The sequence below is a fragment of the Melospiza georgiana genome, chromosome 3 (assembly GCF_028018845.1).
Source record: "Melospiza georgiana isolate bMelGeo1 chromosome 3, bMelGeo1.pri, whole genome shotgun sequence".
Taxonomy (NCBI): Eukaryota; Metazoa; Chordata; class Aves; order Passeriformes; family Passerellidae; genus Melospiza; species Melospiza georgiana.
The window spans coordinates 40469313-40481917 of record NC_080432.1 but is presented as its reverse complement, the minus strand read 5'-3'; the positions used below and the strand labels follow the sequence as shown (position 1 = coordinate 40481917).

Here is a 12605-nt window from a genome sequence, read left to right as displayed (position 1 = left end):
GTAGGACATCTGGGCTTAAAGACTCCTTCTGCCTCCCAACAGCCCCTCAGAAACAGCAATAAAACCTGTAAACTTTCTCTGATTTATTGGGCCAGCATAACTGCTACAACTGGTAGAAGAATCTGAAATACCAAATTAATTTAGACTGAATGTTACAGAAGTCTGGAAAAATCTTATTGCTTCAACTATAATTTATTTCCTCAATCTAGTGTAAGGGAAATAAATGTGGTTTATCTAAATTGAAATGCAATGGCAAAATTGATTATACTAGCCAGTCAACATAGATTCCAATTTGAGTGTATGTACATACCACACTATACAGCAATTAGCTAATTAGACAATCTGATTGGGGGAGGCACTGCATATATATTTAGACTTTAAAAATATTTAAGGATATTAGCAGGAATATTTTAAGAATGTGAATAAGATGGGCAAGAAAGCCCCTAAGGATTGAAATAGTCAGTATAAGTCTCAAAAACTTGAGGCTGTAATAGTGAAACAGCTCATTCTCCAACATACTATATAGTTTAAAAAAAATTTGTTTGCTGAAGCAGGTGAATACAGAAAATATGAGGGCTATATTAACTTCAAACAAAGCTGGACACAAGAATGTTGACTTAATTAATGTTCTGTGGAGCTGTGATCCCTCTAAAGGATGTGACACTACAGCAGGGTTGTTCATAATTTCCCTAGTATCCCTGTGGAAAGCCAGGACAGCTGCTAGTACAAAACAGACATAAAGAAGGAGATGAGATGAAGGAGCTAAGGACTTGGCTTCTCAACTACAAACAGGGGGTTTTGTTTTTAAAGTGGACGATGGAAATTCAGGCTTTAAAATTACTATGTCTTCTTATGGTAGGCTGAAGGTATGTCTAGCATTGCCTTTATCTTGGTTCCTTAAAATCTATCCTTTAGGTCTCCTTTTCCATGTTACAGTACTTAATCATCTGCCTGAGATTTTTTGCTGTCTTGTGTTTGAATACTGTATTTTGGATGGTGAAGAGGATTTGCTCTAACATGTCCAAAATCTGGCTGTTTTCAACATTTACCTGTCCAGAAACAGGTCTTGGGAAACTTTTTGTATGCAGACAGAAGAATGGTATTGTAGTTCCACAGCATTAAAATATTCTTCATTTCATGGGTTTGCTCAGACCAAAAGCAGAACACAGTGTCCCATTTCAAGTCATGCATTTGATTTTGAAGTGATACTTTTGCCCAGTTCTATGGATATCAGCTGAGACACAGCTAAAGAAAAGGAAACTGTATTCCAGATTCTGCCACTGACACAGTATGTAGTCCTGAGCAAATCATTATCCTCTCTCTGTTTGCATCCTCCCATCTGTAGGGGTTTGCTAGCTTAATAATGCATTAGTCTTTGCAAAGCATTCCAAAAGCCTTTGATGTACACAGCTTATGTGCAGTGGGATATTTAAAAAAAATAAACTCAGACAAAGTGGAGTATAATAATTTCTGGACAACCTTCTTGACCCACAGAAAGCACTATTTCTTTATATTTATTAGAACACTGAGGTGCGAGGCGCTGACATACAGAGGTTCTGTGTGTAGAGACCTTGTGGCTCCCCTGATTTATGGTATCATGCTCCTCCCAGCTCCAGTGGAAGTGATGGACACGCAGACAGAGTCTGTCTGCAGAGACACCCCTCTGTCAGCAGTGTGAGAGCACAGGCCTCCTGCTCATCTGGAATGGTACTGGGGGCTCTCTGGCCACTTTGCAGAGATGGAAAGCAGTTAGTCCTTTGCAGCCACTACCTTCCCACACCATGACCAAGAGCTTTGAGGAAGTCCAGGCCTCTCAAACCTGCCATTGCAAGTCATGAAGACAATGCTAACCTAGATCTGTCTGGTTGATTTTTATTTCTTTGCTAGTGTTTTTAAGAAAATATGAGAAACCAAATTATGGTGTATCATTAACACTGACACAAGAGCCTAAGATGTGTCATGTTTTAATTCACAGTCGGTGTCTTGTTCTGACAGAACCAAAGCAATGAATTATTTTATGTGTTTTGCAGTTTAGGAATGAAATTTTAACAATGCATCTTCAATTGTTGTACTGACATATCCTTGATAAACCTATTTCTATTCCAAGAGGTATAAAGTGGATGGGTGGAAACAAAATAAAGCTTGCACCACTGGAAGAAAAACCAGAGCTCAAAACCTCTGCGTTTGTGATCTCTGTGTTAGCAACCATCTGTTGCTTTCACAGCTTACAACAGCAATCGTAAGGAGAGGTTCTCACTCCCAGCCATCTGTTTTTAGAGGGTAAGCCAAAAATAGACATCAGGCAGAGTTGCTAGAGGAATCCAACCTTCATGCAGCAAAGGGTAATCACTCCTGCTCAGAGGGGTGCAGTGAGGCAGAGTTTTGCGGAGTAAAATCCTTGGTAAAAGTCTGTTCTAACCACTTCATAGTAACAAGAGTCAGAAGTCTTCTCTTACTATGAATTGCCATATTTCAGTTTTTGAAATGCATTTCAAACCTGTCTTTCACGACTGCATTTTTTACTTTTCCTCCCTGAAAATAAGTTTCTGTTTCAGAAGGCCCCCTGTAATATTTTGGAAAGCATAACCAGCGAACCATAATGACTGATGTACATAAATGTGGACTTATTAACAACTCACAGCTACCTCTGGACACATCTCGCCATCTCCCCCAAATTATTTGGAATTAAAGGCTGATCTGAAGCTCTGCCATAAGCACCAGGCAAAGCCTCTATCTAAAGGTTTTGAAAGCAACTGCTTGCTGCAAAAGTACACCAGGAACCAGACTTCACTGCGCTGAATCACCCTGTGGTTTCTGGTTCTACAAGACACTTGGTGGGGGAGGAGAGAGAGGGAAGTGGCCTGTACTGCCCCATGCCAAGCATAAATTGCTTCTCTGGCTAAAAAACGCTCTTCAGATTTTTCAGTCTGGGCTGTGTAACACTGTAACCCTTTGCAAGGAAGGAGGGTGGAGCGTCCCCCAGGATGCTGGTTTCCTGGCACTGCCACTCACAAGGCACCACTAATGCAGGACCATTTGGCATATAGCTGCAGTTTGGACTGACAGTGCATTGTCTGCTCAGCCAATTCCATGACCCAGGCTTTGCTATGTTGATGACCGCATTTGATTTTTCAGTTGTCTACATCTGTAGCCCCTAGCTTTTGAACACGCAAAACGAGAAAGATGCAGTGATTATTCCCTGGCTGCAGGGGAAAAGTGCACTACAGACCCTCTGTCTCTTCACAGGCTTCTGAGGATATAGCTTGCATTGCTAAAGAAAGCAGAATTGTCCTGTTGTGGTTTGTTAGCACAGGTTTCCCAGAGAGTGCAAAAAGCTGTTGGTTTGGGCCCAGCATCTATTTTTAATTTATAGAAAAGTCTGCAAGTATGCAGAGTAAGTGCTCTTCCATTGTATTCTAAAAATGAAGTAAACTGATCTAAATCCATTTCTGAATTCCTGTGAGGAGGACTGTTCAAAGGACATATGAATTATACATTGAAAAAGCCCAGGGTTTGTGAATTACCTTTTTTTTTAATAACAAAACTTTCCCCATGGCATATTTGAGAACTGTGCAACTGCTTACATCTCTGAAAAGCTTTTCTGGATAGACAGAAATAACTAGCTGGAAGATGGAGCCTAGTTAAGATGGATTTTAGATCATTAGAGACAGGAAGGAGAGCATATTTCTTTTATTATATACAAAATTGCCTTTAAGTGATCAGATTTGATCCTAGACTTAATATGGAATTCAGTACTGTCCAAATGCTACATCTTGCCATGTGGTGATGCCAAAGTACTTTCCTAGATGGTCTCAATAGCACACTCCCTTCTCTCCACCACCATGAGAACTTCACCTTGCTGGTTGGTTTTCTAAAAGTGAAAGTCCCTGAATTTTCCCTATAGGGCTTATTATTTCAGCATCTGTATCAACAGAACATGTATCCAGCTGACTGCAGGCACAGTTTCACTTGAACACCTTCACCTAAACCTGTTGTTTACACACTATGGAGCTCCTAAGAAATGGCAGAGTAGCTGGCATGGACAAACCCTTTCACTCCTTGTCCATAAGAAATTTCAGTCCTGCTCTGCATTTTTCTCACTGTCAGTGACTTTATGAACAGCATTTTTTCCACACCAGATTTCCATTTTCCCCAGGAAGGGAATTCACCCCATTGTGTCTGCAGCCATGAACAATCAGGATTTTCCATTCTTATAGATGCAGCAAATAAAGTTAAAAAATAAAATGCACCCTGACACAGGAGATCTGGACAGATCCTCTGCAGAATCTGCTCTTTGGAAAGATAGGTTCTCTGACTTTATTTTCACAGAAGAATATGACCTGTTGCCACAGGCAAGACAGCCTACAGAGTAGAGTTGGTTTAGTACAGTTTTCCATATAATATCAGATATGTCTTTTCATTTGCTACCTGTATAAAGACTGATCAGACAAGAAGACTGATCAGTTAGGTGTCCCATTCCCTTTCACCTTTTACAAATGAACCCCAAAAGCACATTCTTCAGTCCAGTGTTGAGGAACACATAGAAGATTACAGCTTTGCTGCCTCCTCAAGGTTAGCTCCCATCACACAACTTCTCAGGAGAGTGCCAGGGCCATCATGTGCACCTTGAATGAACACATCACAGTGAAAGATTTTCTGGAATGGAAGGAGTTCCTAAGAGTCTTCTGCACCTTGTTTTATATCAAGTCCCATTTGCTAGGGCTAGCAGCTCCCATTGAAGAATGTGATAAAACACTTAGCAGATGTTAAGGCAATTCAAAGAAAAACCATAGGCAGTTTTTCTTCAGTGAGGAATTTTTGAGCCATCTCACTGCCTGTGGCTGGCCTATCTGTTGGTCATAACTAAAGACACATCCCAGGTCACACCTGGCATCCATCCCTTGTTGACTCCACCACTGAATCCCAACTGGAAATAGGACCAACAAGGAAGTAGCACTAAGTCCTAATGATGATCTTAAAGTATTTGTGACTACATCTAATTTAGAGCACAAGCTGCCTGAGGTACTCTGAATCTGTGTTTTATTCATGTGGAGCAATATACTCACCTAGGATGCTGACAGATGTTGCTTTGCTCTGGAGAATAATGCTGCCACCTGCATTTTTATGTGCACACCAGCGAGTGCCTGGCATAGCAAAGAATTATTGCACACGTGCCACAGCACAGATGCAGCATGGAGCAGGATTAAAACAGACTGGGGACAGTAACTGTAAAGTGTCAAATGACACAACCTCTTCAGAGCTGCTGAAAGTGTCACGTAGCACTCAGACATTTTTCTTAACACAACTCACCCAATCACCAATTCAAACAAATAGACTGCTTATAAAACCCCAGAACAGAGCAGTAAAAAGACACAGTTCTTCTCATCTGTGTCCTTATTTTGCATTTTTTCTCATTAGGGCAGGAGCAATTTTGTTAGAAATGCAAGTGCTAATTTGGAGTCTTAAAAAAAAGCCCTGAAGTTCTGCCCCAAAGCATCCGTTTTTGAGATGCTGAAGTTTATTATTCACAATAGAACTGCAGGATTTTGAACCAGTGTGCTTTGTATTATTTCTTAATTACCAGGTTCCTGGAGTCTCTATAAAGAAAAAGCACATCCTTTTCACCTTTAAATGAAAGAGTAATTTCTAGTACCTCACAGATGCAGAGAAAGATACATGAAGATAGATGAAGGCCAAAGATTTAAAGAAAACCCACATGCAGCAAAGGGCAAAACCATTTAAATTTCCTAGACTTTTGGGGTAGTGGTATATGTGGGTAGGAGGAACTGGCTCATCATTTTGAATGCCCAGGATTAACAAAACTTTGCTGAAGTAGGTTTTACATCCACTTTGTCCGTGTGTTCTTAATAAGGAACTGGAACAAAGTTTACTGAAATCAGCAGTAGAGTGCCAGCTAACACAGAGCTTTGGATTAGACCCTAACACACCCTTTTAGATTGCACGTCCATGCTATGGAGACAGTGGTCCATCTAATTTTGTTTACTTTCTTTTAAGATGTAGTTTGGAGGCTGAATCAGGAGTTAGGCTATAAATGAAAACTGCATTTTTTTATATTTCTCCTATTTACCAAAATATGTAGAGTTCTTTGCAAAGAAAACAGATTTCAATGGAGAAGTCTGGGTATGGACCTGACAAAAATTCCCAGGGTCTCATATGTTCTCTATCAGGAAAACTCCCCAAGTCATGCTACCTTAGCCAGTTGTCCCGTTCCATCACCCCTGCCTCCTGCAGCACAGCTGTAGATTATCTGATACTCAGCTGAGTGCAGGTGCACGCACCATCTTAAAATGAACTCTGGGAAGTAAGAGGATACGCAATAACATTGTGCTGGAAGAGCAGTAACTGTTTGTATTCAGTGTTGTCTTTTTAGCTGGTCATGTTTAGATAGCATTGTAAGATGCCATTGTACTTCAAAGAAATTAAAAATTGGTCAAATTCAGACACTTCTCTGTCACAAACTAAAGCATATCTTAACCTGGGAAAAAAGGGCTTTTTACTTGGCCATGTAACCATTTAGCAAGAGTCCATCCTAGATCAGTAGTCTTCATAAAAATGTGCTTTTAAGATATCAAAAGTTGAAGTTTCAGAAAACCTGTCAAACTTGGTTTGCTTTGTGTTCTTTATTTTGTTCTGCCATTAACTTGCTGTTAAAGTGGCAAAGGTATTCTGGATCTACATTTTCAAATGGATCCCTTAGATTTGATTTTAACATAACTCAGTGTCACTATTCAGAAGTACCATGGGGCTTTCGGCACTCTGAAAATGAAATGTTAACTGTCTTGAGTTTCCAGCACCTATCTAGTGGATGCTTCTGGGAACTCAGAACACCATCTCCCATTCTGCACCTCCCCTGTTATCTGGTGATAACGGTGCTTACCTATCCTTCTAGGAAAGCTGCTGTGCTTTCAAAGCATGAGTCACAGCTCACGCAGAGGCGTTTAGATGCAGGCTTTGCACTGACAGTATTATTGTTGCAAGGCCATTTTTAATAACCAATCTGAAGGTATAAGTCCTTTTCCTTTTAAAGAGAAAGTCTGTCTTTGCTTAAACCCTTATCTAGAGAGCTCTAAACACAGATAGTTAGCTCAGGCACTTCACCTCCTCTTACACTGAAAAACTTAAATTCCAAAGGGAGAATCTAGGCATGTTTTTATTTTATCTACATCCAGTTGTTAAATCTACGTGGCTGGCAACATCCTGAGGCACAGAGCAGCTTCAGCGGAGGCTGAGCTATTCATAGGCCAGCACGCTGGGCTGGGAGTGAGCTCATGAGCTCCCAGCCTCCCCAGTGCCAGCTGCCAGCTCGGCTGGGACATGGAAAGGGAGCGAGGCAAAATGCATGTGGGAGGAGGGAGGCACAGGGTGGGCAGGAAGGGGACAGGATGTTGGCTGCTGACATTTCACGTTTAGATCTGCCAAAATCATGTTGGAGGGCTCGGTGTTTACACCTCTGCAGTAAAGGGTAGCAGGCTTTGCATTGTGTGAGACTGCTTCACTCCAGGCTGACATTTGCAGCTACGGCTGCCTGGTAGGGGCAACTCAGAAGGAGCAGTGTGCTCTGGGGAGGGACATTTCTATTTTGCAACAGAGCAGCAGCTGCCTCTCTTCTCAGTAAGATACTGGAGTGGTACCTAGGGCTAGACCAGGGCTACTTACCAAAGCCAAGACAAAGAGGAAGGAGTGTAAAGATTACTGCTATTTATTTATAGCAACCACCACAGGTTTGGGAACTATCCATTTTCAATAACCACACCTCACATACAGACACCTTCACATTTATAACCATTTGTTTCTACACCTCTCCTTAATGCAGACACTCATCTCCCTAATAACTGAGTTAGCTTTATACACTTCAGCAGCCTGACCAACTTAGATATAAAATTGCTTTAGCATCAGGGCTTCTGTTACGGCCAAAAAATCAGTTTACCTGAATTAAGATGGCTCTGGCTGCAACCAGTGTGACCATCTGGGCTGATATGTACAAAGAAGTGGCTTGTTCTGTGCTTGTGAATACCATGTGTTGTGGTACTGTTCTGGGGACAGGTGAGAAGGCACCAAGAGCTTCATTTTATCAGACCCTGTATTAGCATGTTTAGGGCAGAGATATAAAAGCAGAGAGCCAAGGAACACAGTTCACCTCAGCTTTGTCTGACCAGGCCTCTCTAGTATCAACAGTAAGTGATGCTGAGGGATATAAATGTTATTATGAGGCACTGCACCATAGTAAGATTCACCATACCCTGCTCTGCCCAGATGCTGGCTTGGTGCCAAATCTGCACAAAACAGTCATGCCATGCCTCAGCATCTCTTCCCAGAGCAACACAAGCAGTACAGGCTCTGCTACTGCCTCCCCCATCCTTCCTCTAGATCCCAACCGTCCTTTACAGCAAAGACAAAGGAGCAGAGCAAGGCTTCCTCCTGTATGTGTTCGGCACACTCTGGAAGAAAGGCACACTATGAATTAAAATCCTGCAGTAAAAGGAACCAGCAGAAGGATAGACTCCGACTGTCATTTTAAACAACAGCCTTGAATATAGAGCAAAATCCCCAAAAGGCAACTCCTGTGTGTCCTACCACTTATTCTGACCACTTGGGACATGGCAAAGGGACATGTGGCACCTCTTTGTTAGTGCTTGTGGATTAACAAAGAGGTGCCACATCCTCCAAAAATGTTAACTTCCTGAGAGCTGGCAGTATTACTTTTGATATCTTGGAATAGCAAACTGATAATCACTTGCCAGCAGTTCAAAACCTCTCCAACATGGTGATCTTAACAGACCCCTGATGAAGCCATGGTTCTCTTCCCAAGCTGATTTTGCCATGCACCCCTGTTCAATGAAGAGCAGTATTGACCCACAGTCTCTCAGAAGAGGCTGCTGCAAAGCCAGAGGCATCACAGGCACCTCATATTTAAATATCAAGTGCACTGATGTGTCTTCAGTGTAGGTAGGTGCCACAGTTCTCACATCTTCTGGGGAAACCAAGACCTGCTCTAAACCCTTGCACACAGCAAGGCTAAAAGGAGCTGCTAGCTCCACCTCTGGGAGGAATTGCTGGAGGAATGGCACTGAATTCCCACCCACCTCCCTGCTATGGGAGGCTGCCTCCACAGCTGCAAGCCCAAATGGGCTCTCTGAGCCTCCACAGCCCAGCAGCTGTACTGGCTATTTTCTGCTGAACCAGGGCCTCAGTATTTTCAGACAGAGAAAAGCCTTCTTGAACTCACAAACACTCAAAGGCCTGTGTGTAAACTGAACTTTGTGAACCACTAGTGGCATTTTTCCTTGCTATATATATATTACCAGGGAAAAAATGGGATTTTAATAGGTTTGTTTTCAACGTACTTTAAACTCACAAAGATATGAGGCCTTATGTCATCGTTATAGTTACTACATGTGATCCTGTGTGTGTTGTGAGGAAGCGAGCTAGAAGTGAGTACTGGATGAACTCAAAAGCTTGCAACTGCTCTGCCAAAGCAAAGTCTGTCACAAGTTGCTAAATACATAACCACGCAAGTTAAAGAGACCCACACACTGATAAACCAGTATTTCAGGGTGATGAGCCTGCTGTGCACCAGCTATGAATCAAAATCTTGTCTTTAATCTTTCTTCTGCTAACAGCTTTCTGCATTTGGAGTAAGTCACTATCTGAACTTTCATTAACCCCTTTCACTCCTCTTCCCCCTGAATTGACATCTGTAGATTGGACCTATTTACTTTGTCCAGGGCTGGAAGTACAAACCTGCTGATGATTGTGAACTGCTTAGATACCACAGTGATCACACACAGCCAAGTTTTATAAAACTATACTATCAGGCCAAAATCTTACAGTAAAATTATTTGGGGCTGACAGAATTAGAAACAAAAGCACAGATGCATGCTGGCATAGAAATTTTAGCTTTGGGCAGCAATGTATCCAATCCATACAGAAGTCTGTGGAAGCAGCAGGCATGTACCAGGTACAGCATGCTGTTTCCCCAACACAGAGAAGACATCATCAACTCATGTCTTTTCTGCTCTTTATATATTTATGTTTTAATGTAAGCTTTCTATTATTGTGTAGCTTTGGGAAGACAGGCTTCTCAGCTGCTCTGACAAAGCAGCTTTTGACTGCATGAAATTGCTTTAGTTGTACTGGACGTTGGGATGGGGCTCCTGTGGGCAGTCTCTGGCACCCACCAGTTCCCCAAACATGCTGAAGTGGGATGGGGAGAGTGGTAAAGATTTTATCAGTACCACAGGTCTGACTAAAAGGGGAGTTTTGCCAAGACCAGATATATCTGTAAAGGTAGCCTCATTAAAACACCTTATGTGAACTGAGGGTCCTCTGAATCAGGCCAACAAGATCTATTTCTAGGTGCCTGAAAAACTGCCCTGGAATTCAAAATTAAGATTTCAGCTTTTCAAAAACTGGGGAAAAAAGCTTACCTCAACTTTCTCTATATACAATTTCACACTGAAAAGTTTTTCTTAGTGTAACAGGAACACCTTAATTTGCTGTTTGTTGTAAACTGGCCAGTTTGCCCTACTGACTTTTGAGGAGGCCAAAGATCACCTGTGTTTGCAGTCAGCACATTCAGGCAGAGTGGGTACCACAAAGCCACCTTAGCTGAGGTTACACAGAGCTAACACATACATTAACAGCAACAAGCCCAGAACAAGCATCCCCAAATAAACCATGCATATGTACAGAAGTGCTAGGCTCACTTTCACACTTTCCAATGCTCATTATAAAAAAAACCAAATAGTTGCACACTAACCAATTGCTTTGTCTGAGCACTAGATCCTCACTTTGCAACCTACTTAAAGAACATTTTAAAGCTGTGTTCTGAACTAATTACTATTCAAAAACAGGACTATGATAGTAGTAAGAAATGCACTTAGCTGGCATAAATTTGACTAGCTTGTGTTTGTATCAGGGAGATGACAAGCATGAAGTCAGTCTTTGTAGGAAGAGTCTGATCCTTCAGGGTATCAGCTTTCTGGAAATGGCGCTGTTTCCTACAATTCTCATGGAATTAATTTTTTTACTGATTTCAGGCCTAACAGAGATATAAAACTGGTTAAATGTTGATTCCCTAACTCAAGGCTATATATAGATCTAAAAAGGTACACTAGTTCAGGCAGCAGTTGTTCAATTAAGTACAGGAACAACATGGTTAAAATTTACAGCTTCAGTCTATGCGACTTGAGCGAGATTGTCTTACGAGTTGCTCTTTACAACAAGGAAGCATGTCTGAGGTCATGTGAGACGAAAGCACATGCTCACACTGCAAGAAGAAGTTTAATATAGGGAGTACACAACTTTACCGAAACCCATGCTGCGTTTCTGTATATGCCCTGCGCCTCCTGGGTTCAGGCTCTTCACAAACGGTTTCGAATAAGCGATCCCCAGACAGTACTCTAACCCTGGAGACCAAACCTGCCTCGTGGCTGGTGCCATGCAAGTTAGGCTGAGGAAGAGATGATTTGAATCATGGAGCCCTTTAGAAACCACTAGACCAGGGACCCCTCCAAACATCCAGTATTTTATCCATCATTAAAGTTACTCAAGAGCCATGCTGACATCACAGCATCTTTCACAACTGGCTGTAATGATCTTAACCAAATTAATCGCTTGAGTTGTACGGGACAGCAAAATAAACCCAGGTTATCTCAAAGGCAGTGGCTGAGAATTACATGTTGTTATTTTCCACCTTTAGTTCGAACAACTCTTAGTAGCTATTTGAGTGCTGTAAACCACAACCAAGGCAAGCTGCGGCAGCCTAGCTCTCCATCCGACCCGAGGCGGCGGAGGCAGCCTGTGCCCTCTGTGCCGAACGGGGCACATTTCCCCCCCGAGAGCCGGCGGGAGGGTCGGCATCCCGAGCAAGGGAGTCTGGCCGGTGGCCATGCCCGGCCCGAGCAGTGCCCCGCAGGCGCCGGGCATCCCCGCAGCCCAGCGCCGGGCGATGCCGTGGCGCCTCGGCCCCAGCACCGCTAAAAATAAAGCCCGTCTCCTCCTGCCCGCCCTCGGCAATCGAGGTTGGATCGATGGCTTTCTTTTAAAGCCGGATTTTATCAATCGCCCCCCACCCCCGCCAAGCCTCCTCTGAAGCTCCCAGCCCGGACCACAGCCCTGCGAATAACTTCAGCGCCGGGATCGCCGGCGGGCGGGGGGACGGGGCCGGGATCCGCGGGCAGCGCTCGGCACTCACCTGGCCGGCGGTGTCGTAGAGCCCCAGCAGGTACTGCTTGCCGCCGACGGTAACGCTGACTGCGAGGGGGGAGAAACACAGCGGGTGAGGGGGGGCAAGCCCGGCCGACCCCTGTGCCGGCCCCCCCGGCAGGGCAAGGCCGGGGGATGGAGGGAGGGCAGAGAGCGGCTGCCGCCCCCGGCGGTAGCGGGACCCCCCGCCCGCTCACCTGCGTAGTGGTCGAACACGGTGGGCACGTACTCCTCGGGGAAGGCGTCGTTGGCGTAGCTCATCAGCAGGCACGTCTTGCCCACGGCGCCGTCCCCCACCACCACGCACTTCAGCATGACCGCCGCGCTGCCATGGGCCATGGCCGGAGCCCGCCCTCATGGCCCCGCGGGCGCGCCCC

General features: G+C 43.9%; 1 protein-coding gene across 3 annotated transcripts in view; it reads right to left on the bottom strand.

Moving 5' to 3' along the window:
* The window catches only part of RHOQ (ras homolog family member Q), a 17567-nt gene extending 4962 nt beyond the window's left edge, over nt 1-12605 (bottom strand). For all 3 annotated transcript variants that reach the window (XM_058020373.1, XM_058020372.1, XM_058020374.1), the window contains exons 1-2: nt 12426-12605; nt 12218-12276 (exon numbers count right to left, since the gene is read on the bottom strand). In XM_058020373.1, coding sequence (XP_057876356.1) covers nt 12218-12276; nt 12426-12567 — 201 coding nt within the window. In that variant the 5' untranslated portion in view covers nt 12568-12605. The remainder of the gene's footprint in view (nt 1-12217; nt 12277-12425) is intronic.